The 16,955-nt window shown below is 41.4% G+C and overlaps 1 protein-coding gene across 6 annotated transcripts in view; it reads left to right on the top strand.

Annotated features, from left to right (window-relative positions):
• The window catches only part of LOC144271612 (multidrug resistance-associated protein 1), a 96,001-nt gene extending 79,913 nt beyond the window's left edge, over nucleotides 1–16,088 (top strand). For 5 of the 6 annotated variants that reach the window (XM_077829064.1, XM_077829061.1, XM_077829066.1 and 2 more), the window contains 12 exons: nucleotides 1,151–1,235; nucleotides 2,197–2,335; nucleotides 4,337–4,544; nucleotides 5,523–5,833; nucleotides 6,781–6,980; nucleotides 7,432–7,558; nucleotides 8,188–8,289; nucleotides 9,734–9,880; nucleotides 10,877–11,035; nucleotides 12,390–12,556; nucleotides 13,465–13,659; nucleotides 14,556–16,088. In XM_077829064.1, the coding sequence (XP_077685190.1) occupies nucleotides 1,151–1,235; nucleotides 2,197–2,335; nucleotides 4,337–4,544; nucleotides 5,523–5,833; nucleotides 6,781–6,980; nucleotides 7,432–7,558; nucleotides 8,188–8,289; nucleotides 9,734–9,880; nucleotides 10,877–11,035; nucleotides 12,390–12,556; nucleotides 13,465–13,659; nucleotides 14,556–14,664 (1,949 nt within the window). In that variant the 3' untranslated portion in view covers nucleotides 14,665–16,088. Of the gene's footprint in view, nucleotides 1–90; nucleotides 216–1,150; nucleotides 1,236–2,196; nucleotides 2,336–4,336; nucleotides 4,545–5,522; nucleotides 5,834–6,780; nucleotides 6,981–7,431; nucleotides 7,559–8,187; nucleotides 8,290–9,733; nucleotides 9,881–10,876; nucleotides 11,036–12,389; nucleotides 12,557–13,464; nucleotides 13,660–14,555 lie in introns of all 6 variants that reach the window. The other variant, XM_077829067.1, reaches the window with a different exon arrangement.
• Nucleotides 16,089–16,955: the final 867 nt, after the last annotated feature.

Below are 16,955 nucleotides of genomic sequence, written 5' to 3'. Positions count from 1 at the left end.
GAAACAGTTAACATTTTCATTTTTAACAAAACAAACATTTTTAGGTCTAAATAATTGTCTCCCTGTTAAATGCTTTTTTTCCCCTAATAGGTACAAACTGACTATTTTTGGCTGTATTCAGCCTCTTTAAGAATGTGTGTGTGCAGAATTCCTTCTGGGTTAAACACTGAACAGCCCTGCATACATGGAAACATTATTGCCCAGACTAAGAGAAGGTACTTCTTTAAGGGAAAAAAGTTGTTTGATTTGTGTGTGGAAAATGGTGAAATATAAATGTCAGGAGCTAATAGCCACACTAGACACTGTTTCATAGAGTTTCATTAAAGAATCCCAAAGAAAGCTTTGAAATTAATTCTTGTTGTTTATCTTTACTGTTTCACAAGCTACATAAACTTCAAATTTTGAGTTGGTTTTCTAAGAGTTTCGGGTTAACTTGCCTAAATGCAATACTGCGTCTTCTTAATAGAATGGATATATATAGATGTATTAAGGGGGAACTTAACATCTATTTTTTGCTTAATGTTAGATTTATAGAAATGCCTTTCTAGTTACTCAGCCTCAGTAGCATGTACTTGATTAATCCTGTTGGAAAATTTGTTGCCTGCTGTGTAGTGTGTGTGGTGTTTTAGGGTGCTGAAGGAAAGCTAGCATTCTCCAAGTTATTCTGAACGTATCTTCTACCTCTGCACTAAAAATCCAGAAAAAGCTTTTGTGTTATTTCTGGCTTGCTCTAAAATAGTAACTTTTTGCCTTTTTATGAATAGTCAAAGCATGAATTCTTGAAGAGTAGAAAAAGCTTAGAGCATCCTCTGAATTAGCCCTAGCATGTACTGTACTATGAAGTTGATGTGTGCTTTAGTGTCAAACACTTCTCTTAACTCTATTTCAAACTATTAAAATTAGTGTGCATTGAGTAGGGAAAGGAGCATAATATTCTGTTGTCTTTGCATTTGCTCATAAGATTAAGATTCAAACTAGTGCTAAAAAGTATGATTGTTAAAACCTATTAGAAGTAATTATCATATTGAGTATTAATTGCTTAATTGTGTTCTCCCCTTTGGGTGCAATTTTGGTGTGAAATATTTGACTGGGTTTTGACTATGACTTCTCTAGCTGTGGCCAACTTTGTTCATTTTTGCTTTTCCTACAGATGCAAACAGCCCAACTGTGAAAGAAGGAAAGCATATGGAAAATGGTGTTCTCTCAAATGAAGCAACAGGAAAACCGATACGTAGGTGTGTAGTTGTTTCAAAGTAGAGTAGGTCAAAGTGCACTAGGGAACTGTTAGTGCGCGGCACACTAGTATGTTGTACATTTACAGCCCAGTGTTCTGTGCACTTTCTCTTCACCTAGACAAGCCCTTAGTCTTTTACTTCTGCTTTATGCTGGACAGTTTGCAGCCTACTCTTACTGTGCAAAGTACAGTATTTCTGCTCTTCATGAGAATGAGTTTCCTTAAATGATTAAAAGTCTTAAATGTCTTTTGACCTGAGCAAAGACTTGGAAAATAGTCTCTCTCCTTCATGCTTCCCAAAGAGAACATCTAAGGTTGTTTTGTCGTTCTGTAGTGTAAGCCTTGCGCTAAGGAAGTTCACGTGCCAGCAAAAATTGAATATCCCATGAAAATCTGAGCCTGTTCCATGCATGGGTTTGCATTTTGTAGGTTAGCTTCAATTCAGGATACCCACAAGTCATTCCATTTCTCCTTTAAACGTCATAGAGATGAATATGCCCATTTCTGGAAGTAGTTTGACTGCAAATTTTGAAGACTGATGAGTAATGTATTCAATGTATTTAATTTTCCAGTCCTGCTGATGATGGGAATACTCTTGAATCCATGCATCTGCACAATACAAGGGCAGGATACAGAAAGGCTGATTATTTTAAACCAAGGAATCTTTCTTGCTTGAGTTTGATTGCTCAAGCAAGAACCCCTCTCTGGCTTGTTAGTCCATCATTTTGTACTTATTCTGAAGCATTTGTCTTCAGGTGGTAAGGAAGTGCAATCAGGTAGAGAAGAGTGGGTTATTGCTGAACACTCTCTCATGCATTCTCCTGCTAGGGAGGTTTCTGTCTGGCTCAGCGAAGCACAGAGTAAGATTGTATCCAGACTTGTAGATCTAGGTCATTGAAATCCATTTGCCAAGTAAACAACTGGTCCCTGTTATGATGGCTTGTTTAAAAATGTTTTTTCAGACAACTCAGTAACTCATCAACTTACAGTGGGGAAACAGGGAAGTCTTTGAACCAGACTAGTACAACAGAGCTTCAGAAGGCACCAGCAGAAAAGAATGCTTGGAGACTTACGGAGGCTGACACAGCAAAGACTGGGAGGGTGAGATTTAATTATTTCTTTTCATTTCCAAATTTAGTTGATCAAAAATCCCTATGATTTAGGAGACAATAGCATTCAAATGTACGTGCTGGAACTAGCGGTGCTTGGGGTGCGGCAGCACCCCCTGGCTTGAAGTGGTTTCCATTATATACAGCAGGGGTCTCAAACATGCTGACCATGGGCCGCATACGGCCCGTGGGATTCTTCCCTGCGGCCTGCCAAGCTCCCTGCACACACACCCCCAGTCCCCTCCCCAGCGCGCCGCTTCCCCAGCCTCCCTCCAGGCCAGGGGTGGGCAAACTACGGCCCCGGGCCAGATCTGGCCCCACAGGGCTTTGGATTTGCCAACCCCGTGATGCTGAGGGCCCCACGCCGCTCCGGGAAGTGGCAGGCACTAATTCCCTGTGACCACGGGGGGGGGAGGGGGAGGGAGCAGAGAACTCCGTGAGCTGTTCTTGCCTGTGGTTACCTCCCCTGAAGCTCCCATTGGCCAGGAACGGGGAACTGTGGCCAATGGGAGCTTCAGGGGAGGTATCCACAGGCAAGAACAGCTCGCGGAGTTCTCTGCTCTCCCCCTTCCCCCTGGGGCTGCAGGGACAGGGTGCCTGCCGCTTCCTGGAGTGGAGCGGCACGGGGCCAGGGCAGGCACGGAGCCTACCCTGGCCCAGGTCCACACCCTTGCCACCCCAGAGCCACTCAAGGTGTAAGCGGTGCTGGGCCAGAATCCGAACCCCTCCTGCACCCCAGACCCCAACCCCCTGCCCTGAGCCCCTTGCCACACTCCAACCCCCTGCCACACACTGCACTCCCTCCTGCACCCCAAGCCTCTGCCCTGAGCCCCCTGCTGCACCCGGCAGGCAGGGGGGCGGATGGAGTGGGGGTGATGCGGCCTTTGGGCCAACGTACGAGTCTTCATGTGGCCCTCTTGGTGATTGGAATTTGAGACCCCTGATATACAGGGTTTACAGTTTGGTTCAGTGCCTCACAGCACTACCACTATACAGATTGTTGCAGCATCTCTGCAAAGAGCAAGTAACTAGTTTTGGGAAGGAGGGTGAACACACTTTTTTAGTTGACTTCGTTGTAACTTCATTGATTGTTTCTATGCTATTAAACCTGTGTCCCAGGTTTGTTTGAAGGCCCAGAAAGGGCAGAGAGGGAGGAAATGAGAGCTTCACTTAAACTGGTGTGGCTGGCACCATTACCTGGCAAGCTGGAAAAAATGAGGTGAAAATTTCAGCTGCTAATTATAACTTTATTGCGGTCACTTCTTGGAAAGAGGCTACAAGGTTGTGACCAGCTCTGTGACCCGAGCCACACTCTAGAGGGATTGGAACTGACAACTGGATGAAAACCAAGTTTCCACTGTCAGATCCAAGTGCTGAATCCCAGCACATGGAGGGTTTTTGTAAGAGATCTGTAAGCTAGTGCTTTAAGGGGAAAATACTTCTCTGCTACAGCATAGATGACAACTATTTCACTTGAATATATCTCTAAATGTAGCTTATAAAAAGTCCAAACCATACGTATTGGGAAGTAACCTTGGGCTCAGTTTTTCCTTCGGTTGTGGTACTCCCATCTGCCTATGGTTGGATCCTCCAGTTAAAAGGTGGGAGGGTTTTATGGCTAAAGCCCAGAAACTGACATTCTATTCCTGGCTCTGCCATAGATCTCCTGTGTGAGCTTGTGGAAGTCGCTTAATCTTTGTGTTGCTTTCTCCATGTGTGTTAAGGCAGCACTGCCTGCCAACATCCCAGGGCAGTTGTGGGTCACTGAGCTAACCTTTGAAAGGCATTCTGTTAGAATGTGCACTGGTGCTGCCAGGCATTATCTTTCTGGGACAGGACTCGTAGGTATTTTGTGGCCCACCATAAAGGTGTAAACTGTGTAACCAGTATGTTGACTTCACCATCCTGTAGGTGGTGTTTACATATATGGGTGTTTTAGGCCTTACACTTCCTGTGTAAAGTGACCTTTATTTTTTTCCTCTTGCATCTTTAGGTAAAGGCGACAGTGTACTGGGAATATATGAAAGCCATTGGACTCTTTGTCTCTTTTCTGAGCATCTTCCTTTTTATGTGTAACCATATAGCCGCCCTGGCTTCCAACTACTGGCTAAGTTTATGGACAGACGATCCCATTATTAATGGGACTCAGCAGCACACGCACGTCCGGCTAGGAGTGTATGGAGCACTGGGAATGTCTCAAGGTTTGCCTGGAATTATCTGTTAAGCTATTTTAAAACTAACTGACTGGTTCAAAATATTAAGCCAAATGTTAAAAAGATCAGTGACTTGGTGTGTCCAGCACTGCACAAAGGCTTCCTCAGGAGTCTTTCGCTCCCATGAATTTTATTTTGCTTTTTATGGGAAGGTTTAACTAATGGCAATAAACTATTCAGTTAGTGAATTTGGTTTTCTTTTAACGTAAGAAACAAAGCTAGAATGCATATGGTTGTGGGATCTGGAACCTTTAGCCTCTGGGTGCCTGGTTCAAATCCATCCCAGGTCTGTGGTGACTGAAAGTTACCGCCATCCGATGGCTCTTTGACCTGTATGAAATGAATTGTGTCTGTCCAGTTCCCAGTGGTCAGGAGCTGCCACACCTTTTGATCTTCTTTGGCAGCCTTACTGGTAGTTCTAGAGCAGCAGCTAAGGATTGCCAGAGCCATGTGGACTACTAAACTATCCTCTCACTACTACACGGGTCCTGCCACCTCAGGATTCAGACACGCTGACAGAGTATCCAAGAGAAGCTTGCACAATTGCTGCCTGTTAGGTCTGTTCTGTGCATAAATAGGCTTTGTCTGACCTGAAATTAAGCACACGATATCCCACTTATCTTCAGAATTGCCGCATCCAGTCTTGCAACAAGAAATAAACAGCTTATATTAAAGTGGAGCAGAATGTAAGCAGGCCACATGTGCAAATACTCTGAAAACACATGTTGAAAGGCAAACACTTCCTTCAGATGAGCTTACCTTTTTCACTGAAGAGTCTTTTACTGCTCAGTCCAACTAGTTCAGATCACCATCTGCCTTCTTCAGTGAGGATTGATTGATTTGAATTTGTTGACTAAATTTTACTATGGTTTAGATTTCATTGATTACAAACAAAGAATAAACACAATTAGGAAAAACGTTTCTGCTCAGGGAGGGAAAAGTTGTCAACTTGGTTTTCTTTTTCAGGTATTGCTGTGTTTGGCTACTCAATGGCTGTGTCAATAGGGGGGATATTTGCCTCACGACACCTACACATTGGCCTGCTTCACAGTGTCCTTAGGTCTCCAATGAGTTTTTTTGAACGAACACCCAGTGGGAACTTAGTGAACCGGTTCTCTAAAGAGATGGACACTATAGACTCTGTGATTCCTCAGATAATCAAAATGTTCATGGGCTCACTGTTTAACGTCATCGGGGCCTGCATCATCATTCTCTTGGCCACACCAATAGCTGCCATCATCATTCCGCCGCTGGGACTTGTCTACTTCTTTGTGCAGGTAGGGAACGTCGGCCATTGAGCTCTCTCGCCAGCGTGTCTCTCTCCTCTCCTTTTGTTACTTAGGTTTTAGATTTTAATGTGTCTCGAGTCCACGTTTGACTGACCATTTTCGGATACTATCTAAAGTGCACTGTGCATGGCAGGCCCGTCAGCTTGCTGGATTTCCAGTAGCTGAGCATTCTCTACTTGTCCTGTCTGAATAGGACACTGGAAAGAAACTCCTATAATTCAAGCAATGAGTGTGTGCTTTGGAGAGGCACAGCTGTAGAAAGTGCAGGTATAGTCAGAAAAGTGAGCCTAAAACAGGGAGAAGATAGGATTGACAGCAGCCTTTTTTACTCTCCAGTCTTGCTCCCTGTGTTTGTCGTTCCTGCTTACTTTAGTGGCAAACCCCCCACCCCACCCCAAAAAAAAAAATCACTTCACTGCTTTACTCTGGTGATCCCTGCAGAGCCAATACAGCCATGGGAAAGGGAATTGGCTTCTCTTTTGGCTCCTGTATCAGTGGGTTTGTTCGCCAAGTTCCAGTTGTGGAATCTTTTTTTCCTGGTGGTGGTGCCTGAGACAAACAGAACTCAGCTTGACTCTCAGGTCCCAGACTGAGCTTGCAGGACTGGCATTTGAGGGGAAAATAAATCTTCCTGGTGTGAGAAAATGTGATCTTGAGCCATTTGGAGATCACAAACACGGGCCCCCACAATACTATTTTTACCATGCTTCTTAAAAACGCAGTCAGACTAGATAATCATATGGTCTCTTCTGGTTTTAAAATCCATGAATCAGTGCATTTTCATAGAAGCAAATTGGATTTCTCTAAGTGATGTGTAGTACTCTTATCCAGAGTAATAAGGGTGAGAGTTGGCTGCCTCGACTCCCTGTAGTTGAAGTTGTGTCCAGGCTGTGCTGCACCTTTGAACTCAGTGTTCTACTCAACTTGATTTCCAGAGATTTTATGTGGCCACCTCTCGCCAGCTGAAACGTCTTGAATCTGTCAGCCGCTCTCCAGTGTATTCTCACTTTAACGAGACTCTCCTGGGTGTCAGTGTCATTCGAGCCTTTGAGGAGCAGACACGTTTCAAACAGCAGAGTGACTTAAAAGTGGATGAAAATCAGAAAGCGTACTTCCCCAGCATTGTTGCAAACAGGTAGATGGGCATGAGTGTTGGGTCAGCACATAGACAGCAGCGGCATAGCGAGGGTGCAGTTGTGCAGTCCTCGCTCCATTACTCAGGTACAACGCATTGATTTCAGAGGAAGTTTTGCTCCTCCCTTCACTTTCTCTGCACATTGTTCATTTAGCTGAACTGTGGCTGTGTTGGGTACCTGAGACCCCACATTTTCAAGGTTAAAACAGGAATTTCTGCCCCTAAGAGTTAGTTTCGTGTGCTTCTGCGCCCCATGCTTCTGGAAATGATCAGATAGCTCCAAATGTGTCAGTTCCCATGTCACTGGCAAAGAAGGGGATGAGTAGATGTAAATGCCTCAGTGTAACCATATATTTAAAAAAAAAAATACGAATTTAAGCATGTTCACCCTGAATTTTTGTTTGTTTAATCAGATATTTCTGGAAAATGGAATCACTTGTCTGTCTTGCAGGTGGCTGGCTGTCCGGCTGGAATGTGTGGGGAACTGTATAGTCCTCTTTGCGGCGCTGTTTGCAGTGATTGCTCGCAACAGCCTCAGCCCTGGATTAGTTGGACTGTCAGTGTCCTATTCATTGCAGGTAATATACTTCAGGAAATCTTTCTGCACTTTTAAGACCACGTCCACCCGGTATCAGGATATAAATCTGTAATGGAATTAGAGTTGAGAATTGATTTGTCGTCTATAGTCATAAATAGGCTTTGTCAGTAGGAACTGAATCCCCATATACTTCATGAAACTAAACAAGTCCTGGAGAGAGAACTGATTTGTGGAGCATGTGATGGGGAAAATGTTTACAGATGAGATTTGAAAAGAGATTTAGAGCCCAGGTGGGATGGGGCTTTCTTATGTGGGAGGGGCTGAAAGGAGAAACCTTTTGAAATAATGAAACAAAATTGTGATGTGAGACACTGACTCCAGCAGGACAAATGGGGAGCTGGTTTCGGGGTCACACTAGTGGCCAAGTTCTGCTCTATGCTTATACAGCTCCCATTGCACATGTGTATCTGAGGGTAAAACTTGGTCCCAGTTGTATTTCATAATTGGGCGCGTTGTTCTCATCCCATCCAGGTAAAGCCAAGTGCTGTGTTGTGCGTTTAATGAGCAGATGGCACTTCGGGTTTTCATCTCAGTATTGCATGCTAAATGTTCTTTTCTATGCTGATGTCCATTTGTATTGTAAACGCTCCATTTAGGAATTTTCTGCAGGTTACAACATACTTAAACTGGCTGGTTCGCATGTCATCTGAGATGGAAACTAACATTGTCGCTGTGGAAAGAGTCAAAGAATACTCTGAAATGGAGAAAGAGGTACATTGTGGCTAGTAGGTTGTATAATTACGTCTAAAGATCTTCCCTGCTATTAACCAATGCTTCAGGCTTGCATTGTACGGTCACTGCCTTTCTAATGGGACAGAAAGGGGACTTTCTTTCAAATCAGTCAACCTGCCTCCTAACTGGCTAGACGACAGTATTGGTTTCTGAACAGAAGAATTTACTCTAAGATGTTTCTTGCCATTCTGCTAGTGGGCAGAATTTGCTGCATTCATGGAATCTCAGCCCTTACTGATATGGGAATCCAGAGATACTTGTACTTGGAATTTGCTTTTTAAGAGCTAGTTGTTTTCTTCATCCTTAATGCTGAGAGTGCCCCCTAGTGGCAGAATGTTAACTTTGCAGGTATTTTTCTTCACTTCTAGCATTTGTTTTCTCTATCGCTATATGCACTTAATTTGTAGGAAGCCTTTGTCATCTGTCTAGTCCATACTAAATTAACAAATGGAGCTATGCAAAATTCATTTTCAGTCTGATGATGACTCATGTAAACTTCTTTTGGTCACATGTGTTTCTCCTCTTAACCTTCTTCCCCCACGTTATTTATTTTGGGCAATGTGTTCATAGGAAGCCCAAACCCTCAAATCAAAACCCAGCCCAGTGTGAGTTATGTCTGGGGTGGGGTACAAACCAGAGAGTTCCTCCTCCCTCCTTTCCACTTGTGGTTCCTCCAAACTAAAAACTTTTGGAAAATTTCCTGATTTTAAGAATGTTTGTTTTTAATTGGCTCTAGTAATGAACCCACTGGGATCTCTGCTTTAATATAACTGCTGATTAGGGTGAAAACCCTGCTCTGTTTACACACCCACTGAAGTCTGAGTCAGAACTCATTCATTACCACCATGCAAAGTGTTCAGTTTCCTTTGTCTCAGGCAAGCTTCTTCTAGTTCTAAACCTGGCTCTCTGGGTTGGCACAACAGTGTGTAACTGTTGCATGACCATTTTTTAGAGTGGTAGCCGTGTTAGTCTGTATCAGCAGAAAGAATGAGGAGTACTTGGCTTTAGCCCACGAAAGTTTATGCTCAAATAAATTTTAGTCTCTAAGGTGCCCCAAGTACTCCTCATTCTTTCTGTTGCATGACCAGTTTGTCATAATATTTGCTGTCTGCTGTTCTCACATCAGCAATTGTAGAGAGACTTATCCCGGGAGGTGAGGCTTGTTTTAGTCAAGACACACATTTTTCATAGCTTTAGAGTCGAATCTTGCCCTTGATTATACCTTGTAACCTCATTGTCTTCGATGCAGCTGAATTTGCCCCTTTGATTTTCCAGACAGCCCTTTTTGAAAATGAGACTTCTGCCTCTTCTTCCTTATTCAACCCCTGGTGGAGCTATTTCTTCATTTGCTCAGTCAGATGGGTCAAAAGGGTAATAGATCTATTAATGATCTAGCTGAATGGGTGGGCAATTGTTCTTTCAGGCTCCATGGTGTACTGAGCAAACTGCTCCACCAAACAACTGGCCTCATGAAGGCAAAGTGGAGTTCAGAGGCTATGGCTTACGTTACCGGGAGGACTTGGATTTAGTTCTGAAAAACATAAGTGTTACTATAAATGGAGGAGAGAAGGTAAGTAACATGGCTCGCTGTTTATACCCACACTGCGTTTTATAAGCTATCATATATATATATATAGCACTTCAGCTGACAATGGGATTTGAGCCCTGAGACTTTCAGCACTAAAAGGATGAGGTTCTACCATTGGAGCTAAAAGAATGAGTCCTTCAGTGGCTGGTCTTTATAAGACAATAAGAGCCCACTACAGCTGCCAGCTAAAGTGGGACAAGACCCCTGTTGTGGGTTGCACGTGCTCACTGTTTTCCTGGGCGTGTGCTCTTCTGGTATAGAAATACAAAGGACTGTACTGGAGAACGTGACCTTAACCAGTTGCCCTTTTTATTCAACACAAGCAAAATGAAATGGCAAATTGATGAAGTTTAAATTGCACTTCTAAAAGCCTAAGTCGTGTGTCATGTACCACATTTTACTGACTTGTGTATCCTTTTTTTATGTAGGTTAGTATGTATTTTATTTAAAAATAAATACAAGGCAGTTTATATTAGTATGCAAGCACAAATCCAAAAAAAGGCACAAGTTTATGTAACTTCCTAATCAGACATGCAATTGTGTATTATGTTAATGAGCACAATTGTAGCCTGAATTCAGGTGGAAAAACAAGATCAAAACCTATAGCTCCACCACTGTAACTACAAAACACATACAAAAGAAAGGAACAGGTGTGATCTGAACTTTGTCAGCACTTCCTACTTCACATTTTCACCACAATTCCATTTTCCTGTCCAGAAAAGTCCCAAAGCTTTTCTAGGTGCACTGAAATTTCGATGTGCTGTTTGAAGGATATTTTCATTTTCTGTATATATGCACCATCAGTTGCTTGTGCCAACTTAGTTCTCCATTTTCTTAACATAGTTGCTTTGTACTGGGTAAATGTATGGATTACATCTGAAATTGTGTCCACTTCAGGAGATTCTCGGTGGCACTTTGACTTTATCCTTTCCCGCAGAATTATTAAATGATAACTTCTTTCTGTGTGCCTTCTAATAGGTGGGAATAGTTGGAAGAACAGGTGCTGGAAAATCCTCCCTTACTCTGGGTTTATTTCGAATCAATGAATCAGCAGAGGGAGAGATTATTATTGATGGAGTTAATGTGGCAAAGATAGGGCTCCATGACCTGCGGTTCAAGATCACCATTATTCCCCAGGTAGGTGCAAAGTTCCTGCCAATACCATAATTGATTTCTTAAGGCTATTGAGGCTTTAATCAACTGGATGCGTATTTTATTAATACCTTATTAGTGTCTGATTCAGCACCCAGTGGAGTTGATGGGACTCCTTCCATTGACTTCAGTTGACTTTGGATCAGACTTTTGTGCTGGCTTAGGCATGTTTCCTTTTCTTTATGTAACAAGTCAAACTTGGATCTGAATTGGTTTGCTGGCATGGAGGCAGGATCCAGGGCGTTCTGAAATTATGAACTCATTTAGTTAACGCCTTGTAATAGATTTTCAATAGTCACATAGGACCTGATGCTGCGAATTGCTCAGCATGAGTGTGGAGGTCTGACCAGGCAGTGCAGCTGGCATGATGTGGGCCTTAGTAGGTTTAGAACCCTCTAGCTCTTCTGGACCAATAGAGGACATATATAGACTGCATATTACAAGGTGGAGACTTCTCACTAGAATTACACTAGGACACAATAAATTTCACTCTGTTTTGACAATAACTTGGCAGATCAAGTCTGGTCTCCGCAGTTCACTTCTGTTTAGGAACAGTAAGAAACAACATTAATCATATGGAGCTATGCCACAGGGCACTCTAGTTTTGAGGGTTCAGGCTCATGTTATTGTTTTGGGCTTGATGTCTGCTTATCAAATTGCCACATGACTGAGTCAGTTCCGCATCCTAGGCTTGGTGGTCAAATGTCTTTGAATTCAGTTTTTAAAACTATTATGTTAATAAATTACTTGCTTTTAGTGTACACGCTTTTCTGCCTATTTATAGTAATGCAAGAAGGAACTGGATTTAAATAATTGCAAAAGGTTTTCTGCAATTCATCTGTCTAGGATCTGGGTAATAGGTTTGAGGTCGGGGATTATATTGCTTTTGCCCTTTTTTGATCATTCCATATTAGATTTCAGCTTTGCTATCACTAATTGCCATAAGAGGAAATGGAATAAGTAGATTGTAGACACCATGCATTTACTGATGCAGCCAGTTTGGACTTTGAATCTTGTGGGAGTGTATTTTGCAGTTTGTTTTTCACATGCCATTTTATTTGAAAAAAATGTTTTGGCATTTAAATTGAAGCTGTTTCTATATATTCTTTGGTATTGCAACTAGTCTGAGGATCTTTCTGCAGATTCATTTTCCAAGAAAGAAACGAGTCACTTTATTTAAAAACAATTGAACTCAAAAGATCTTTTGTTATAATTAATTATATTCCTTGGGTTGCTTACCAAATACACCATTTCCTTTGCCATTTAAATGAAATCTCTTGAACATTTGCCATATTTCTTTGTATGTGGAAGTGTTGAGTGCATGTTATTTTCTGACTAGGATCCAGTATTATTTTCTGGCTCTCTGCGTATGAATCTTGACCCTTTTGACAAATACTCTGACGAAGAAATTTGGACATCTTTGGAATTGGCTCACTTGAAAAATTTTGTTTCGTCTCTTCCTGATAAACTTAATCATGAGTGTTCTGAAGGTGGAGAGAATCTAAGGTACAATAAAACTTTTCAGTGAAAATTTTCTGTTAAAGCTAAAACTTTTGACAGCATATGAGAAACGTATGCTTGTATGTTCCTCCCACTTTATTTCAGACTGCAGGTTCAATTTTACTACTTGTGACGTGATTGGTGCAGTACAAACATGAGATCACTGACCCATGGACCTTAAAATACATCTCGGACATCAAAACAGACCTAAAAATATAAATATTGTAGTTTTTATTCACTGCATAAGACTGGATTATCTTGTGTTGGGGAAACAGAGAAATTTTAATGTGAAATTGCCAAAGAGACAATTAGGTGTTTTTTAAAAAAAATATTTTAAGCTTTAAGCCACGTAAGTGAAAGTACATACTTAAGAAATAGTAAGTTAAATATATTAATATTAATATTAAATATATAAATTGGCTTGGGCAATTTTGGGAAATTTTTGGTTAACTTCAGGCTGCTGTAGTGCTTATAATTTGGAGAGAAAATTGTACCTAACGAATGCAGGTTTCATACTGCAGCTGTAATATAACTGCAGTACTAATCTTAAATACATTTAATCTACTGATTGTAAATTGGCCACCAAACCAGTTCAAATTCAAAACTATGGAGAACTTTGCCACAGTCTGCACCGTTTAAATACTATAGTCTGGTGTACTTACACATCACAAATGGTTTCCATGTACCTTTTTAAAAACAAAAGTTCTTCAAAAATTAAAGAATTAGGAAGCTGTAGTAAGACACCCTCCGTTTATAGAGAAGAAATAACAGAACTTGAAGTTAATTCCATATCTAAAGCTTGCTAGACTCTCGGCACCTAAAATTCACAGAAGATTGTGCAGGTAACAAAGTTAGGATGTGAAATAAAATACAAGTTTCTTCTTACAGTTAACTTTTTTGTGTTTTTTACAAAGTGTCGGACAGCGTCAGCTGGTGTGCCTCGCTCGGGCTCTACTTCGGAAGTCCAAAATCTTGGTTTTAGATGAAGCCACTGCTGCTGTTGATCTTGAAACTGATGACCTTATACAGTCAACAATAAGGACTCAATTCGAAGACTGCACTGTTTTAACTATAGCACATCGTCTAAACACTATTATGGACTATGAAAGGTAAAGTGATGCAACTTTTGCAAAGGGAGAATGGTCTTTAGTGTCCGTATCTTACATGAATAGGAATCGATGTTAACCAAAAAAGGACACCAATCAACTTTTAAAAATATTTTTTCCTTACGTTTGTAGATCTGTTATCAGCTAAAATTTGTGAGTTTGTGTGTGTCTGTATTGCTAGTGTAAGCATGCTGAGGGTCAAGTTCTGTCCTGGGTTATGGTTGTGCAACCCCATTGTCCACAGCATGCTTGCACAGATGTGGCTGAGGGCAGCACTTGTTCTGACAATTGAAACGTAGATTTATAATGTTCCCTCTTTCTCTGAGTGGGGGGTAGGAATCAAAACTCGATAAGCCCCTGACTCAGGTGTTCTACTCTTCCACTTTTTCTGTGACCCCTGTAATTGGACTGGGAAGCCACACTATGGATGGGACAAAGCAGGAGAAGTGGGCATTATATCCCCACCAAACTTGCAGTTGTTCACTGCCTCTATTAACACTCACTCAGTACTAATTCAGGCATTCCAGCCATTCATGCAGCGGAGGCCCCCCCACATTTGGTCGATGCTCCCTCTTGGGGGTACTAGCAGTATTTTTCTCCCAGCTCTCAGCAAGTTGGGGGTAGCATTTCGATTCTGAACGCTGGGTTTCCTGACTTCTTAGAGCTTGCTTTCACAGCCTTAATGTTACAGTAACACTGTTGCTTTGCTTAGGCAGTCTAAGCACAGAGTAAATCGGTGTATCTGCAGTAGGATTAGTGAGGTTGGGGACAAATTTCACCTTTTGTGAAAGCTCTTGCAAATAACCATGGGAAAATAACGCAGGCTGAGATGCTATGCTAAGATGGCTAAAATTCCAAATAAGTCAGTATTTTGACCATTTTCTCTTTTCTTGTTTTAGAGTTATAGTCCTTGATAAAGGTGAAATTGTGGAGTGTGATTCCCCAGCCAATCTACTTCAGAAGAAAGGCATTTTCTATAGTATGGCCAAAGATTCGGGTTTGGTATAATACAAGAACTTAGCTTGTATGTGTGGGGGAAAAGGAGTGGAAATTGACTGACTATACACATTGAGAGGATTTTGAGAATTCTGACTTCCTTTGTTCTGCTACTCAAACCAAACGCTTTCACCTCAGACCCGGAAAAATCTAAGTTTAGCATGAAAAAGATAAAAGTAACAAAAATGCAAGTCTTTTTTCCTTAAGGATTTATTTTGCAAGGAGTAGAAGTTCTGAATGTACTGTGCTAAAGACCCAACTTAGACCTGTTTGATAGATTTGAGGCAAAAGATTAAACTGCAGTCCAAAAAATGTATGTTAGGATTTTTCTTGCTTTCAGAAGACATTCTTTTGAGTTGCTTATGTTCTGAAGGTCCTTTTTGTTTGAAAAATCGTTGTAAAATGCTACCTATTTGTTCAGTTGAGATTTACCATTTTAAGAACCATCTGGTGTGGGATGCACTCAGGACATTTTATGGAATAGCAATATGGCTCAATGTTTTTATTCCTTATGAAATACTGTCATGTATCCGGTCTTGTCTTGGCACTTATTGTATGTGGTCAGTGCTTTTATGCATCACGTTAAAGTTTTCATATGTGTTCATACTTTATAGCAGCAAGTTTGCAGAAATATGTCCATCTCATTGATGTGAAAAAGCATAATCATCGTCAGAAGTCACTATAACATCAAACTCTTGCTTGAATGCAAAAATGAATGTATTTCAATATTAAGTACCCAATTCTGTACTCTCTGTTCACTCAATGATTCTTTCTTATGCGAAAAGTACCAGTGGGGGCAGGGTTACTCTTATGAGTAAGGATTTACCTGAGTGAAGGCTTCAGAGTCAGTTATATTATAATTTGGTTGTAGTATTACTGGTCATTGCATTTCACTGTCTCATTTAATACAGAAGCCGTGCCACATCCAGGACTGTTAGCCCTATGGAAACGGAGAAACCTTCTCTAGAGGCTGCTGCTGCTAATAACTGTTGTGCAAAATGCTCTTACTGTTCCAAAAAATATACATATTTTTACTAATCAAAATGCGTGGGTTCCAGAGTAGCTTGACAGAGCTTAATTCACAATAGAGTCTAGCTCCAACTTAAGTGTGTTCTGTTTTTTTGTTTTTTACTTAGTAGGAAAAAGAAAAGTTCCATACAGTCTTATTTTATAGAAAGATTGCTGAATTACTGTAGTTTGAGTTCAGATGGATCCAAATATCTACCACTCTGGAAATGTGGACTGTTGGAAGTTATGTTGCCGACCTTAAAACTAGACAAGTGTCTTCCCTTAGAATAAAAGCTATTTATTTTTTTGTAATTTATGATTCTTTAAAATTGAGTATGCTGAAAATTTCTTTGGTATTTTTTGTAACGACTATAATGGAAATAGGAATATTTGCAAAGAACTTGGAGTAAATTTTCTTTGGTTGAAAATGATTGTCCCGATTTTTATACTCCTTTTGTAATTTTTTAATGACAAAAGTGTTTGCGCCATTATTGACAAAGGGCTTAAGGCCTGGAGAGCTGTGGGTGCATCGGAGATTGATGATCATGCCTTGAAAACAAAGCCTCTAAAATATCATCACCAGTTAAAGAATTAATAGATGAGAATAATCAGCCTTGTTCTGAGGCCTGTTTTGAGAGGAATGTGGGGAAGTGTGTGCTTTGGATGAGCAGATCATAGTACTCCGATTACATGGTAACTCTGTTACCATGGCAGTACTACAATGTGAAATAAGCAGAGAGCGCTTCTCAGAGGTGGCACGTAAAAAAGATTGGCTCCCCAATGTGGGTGCTTTGCAGTGCCCAAGATGTCCAACTGATGATTGCTGCTCTTTTCAGGTGGCGCTTTCACTGCATAGCTGTTCCATTAAAATAACATTTGCAAATAAAGGTGGTTCTTCTGGTTACCAAGGGCTGACTTTTAGACTAAGGGATGTGGTCATTGATCACCAGGAGTAGTTTCCAAGGCCTTTTCTGTATTTTTACCAGACCTCCCTGCTCTACAGCCCGGGAGCTGTTCTCCTGCGTGGTCTGTTGGTGAATTACGCTCTGAACACGCTGGGCCACACATGAGTGGTGTTGCCACCCCATATGCCAGGTCACTACAAAACTCGCTCAAATTTGGCCCGGCTTGCCCATCTGTCATGAGGAGGAATGGCCGGGCCAAACCTGAGTAGAGCCTACATCTCAACAGTACCTAATGATGTCACACACTTTAAGACTTAGTTACCTATTGGTGTGTCTCGCACACATCTGATGTTAATTATGACTAGAAAGGAGTGTCATAAATGTTGAATC

This window comes from Eretmochelys imbricata, chromosome 10 (genome assembly GCF_965152235.1).
Source record: "Eretmochelys imbricata isolate rEreImb1 chromosome 10, rEreImb1.hap1, whole genome shotgun sequence".
In the NCBI taxonomy this organism is placed as follows: domain Eukaryota; kingdom Metazoa; phylum Chordata; order Testudines; family Cheloniidae; genus Eretmochelys; species Eretmochelys imbricata.
This window is presented reverse-complemented; position numbering and strand designations above follow the sequence as displayed.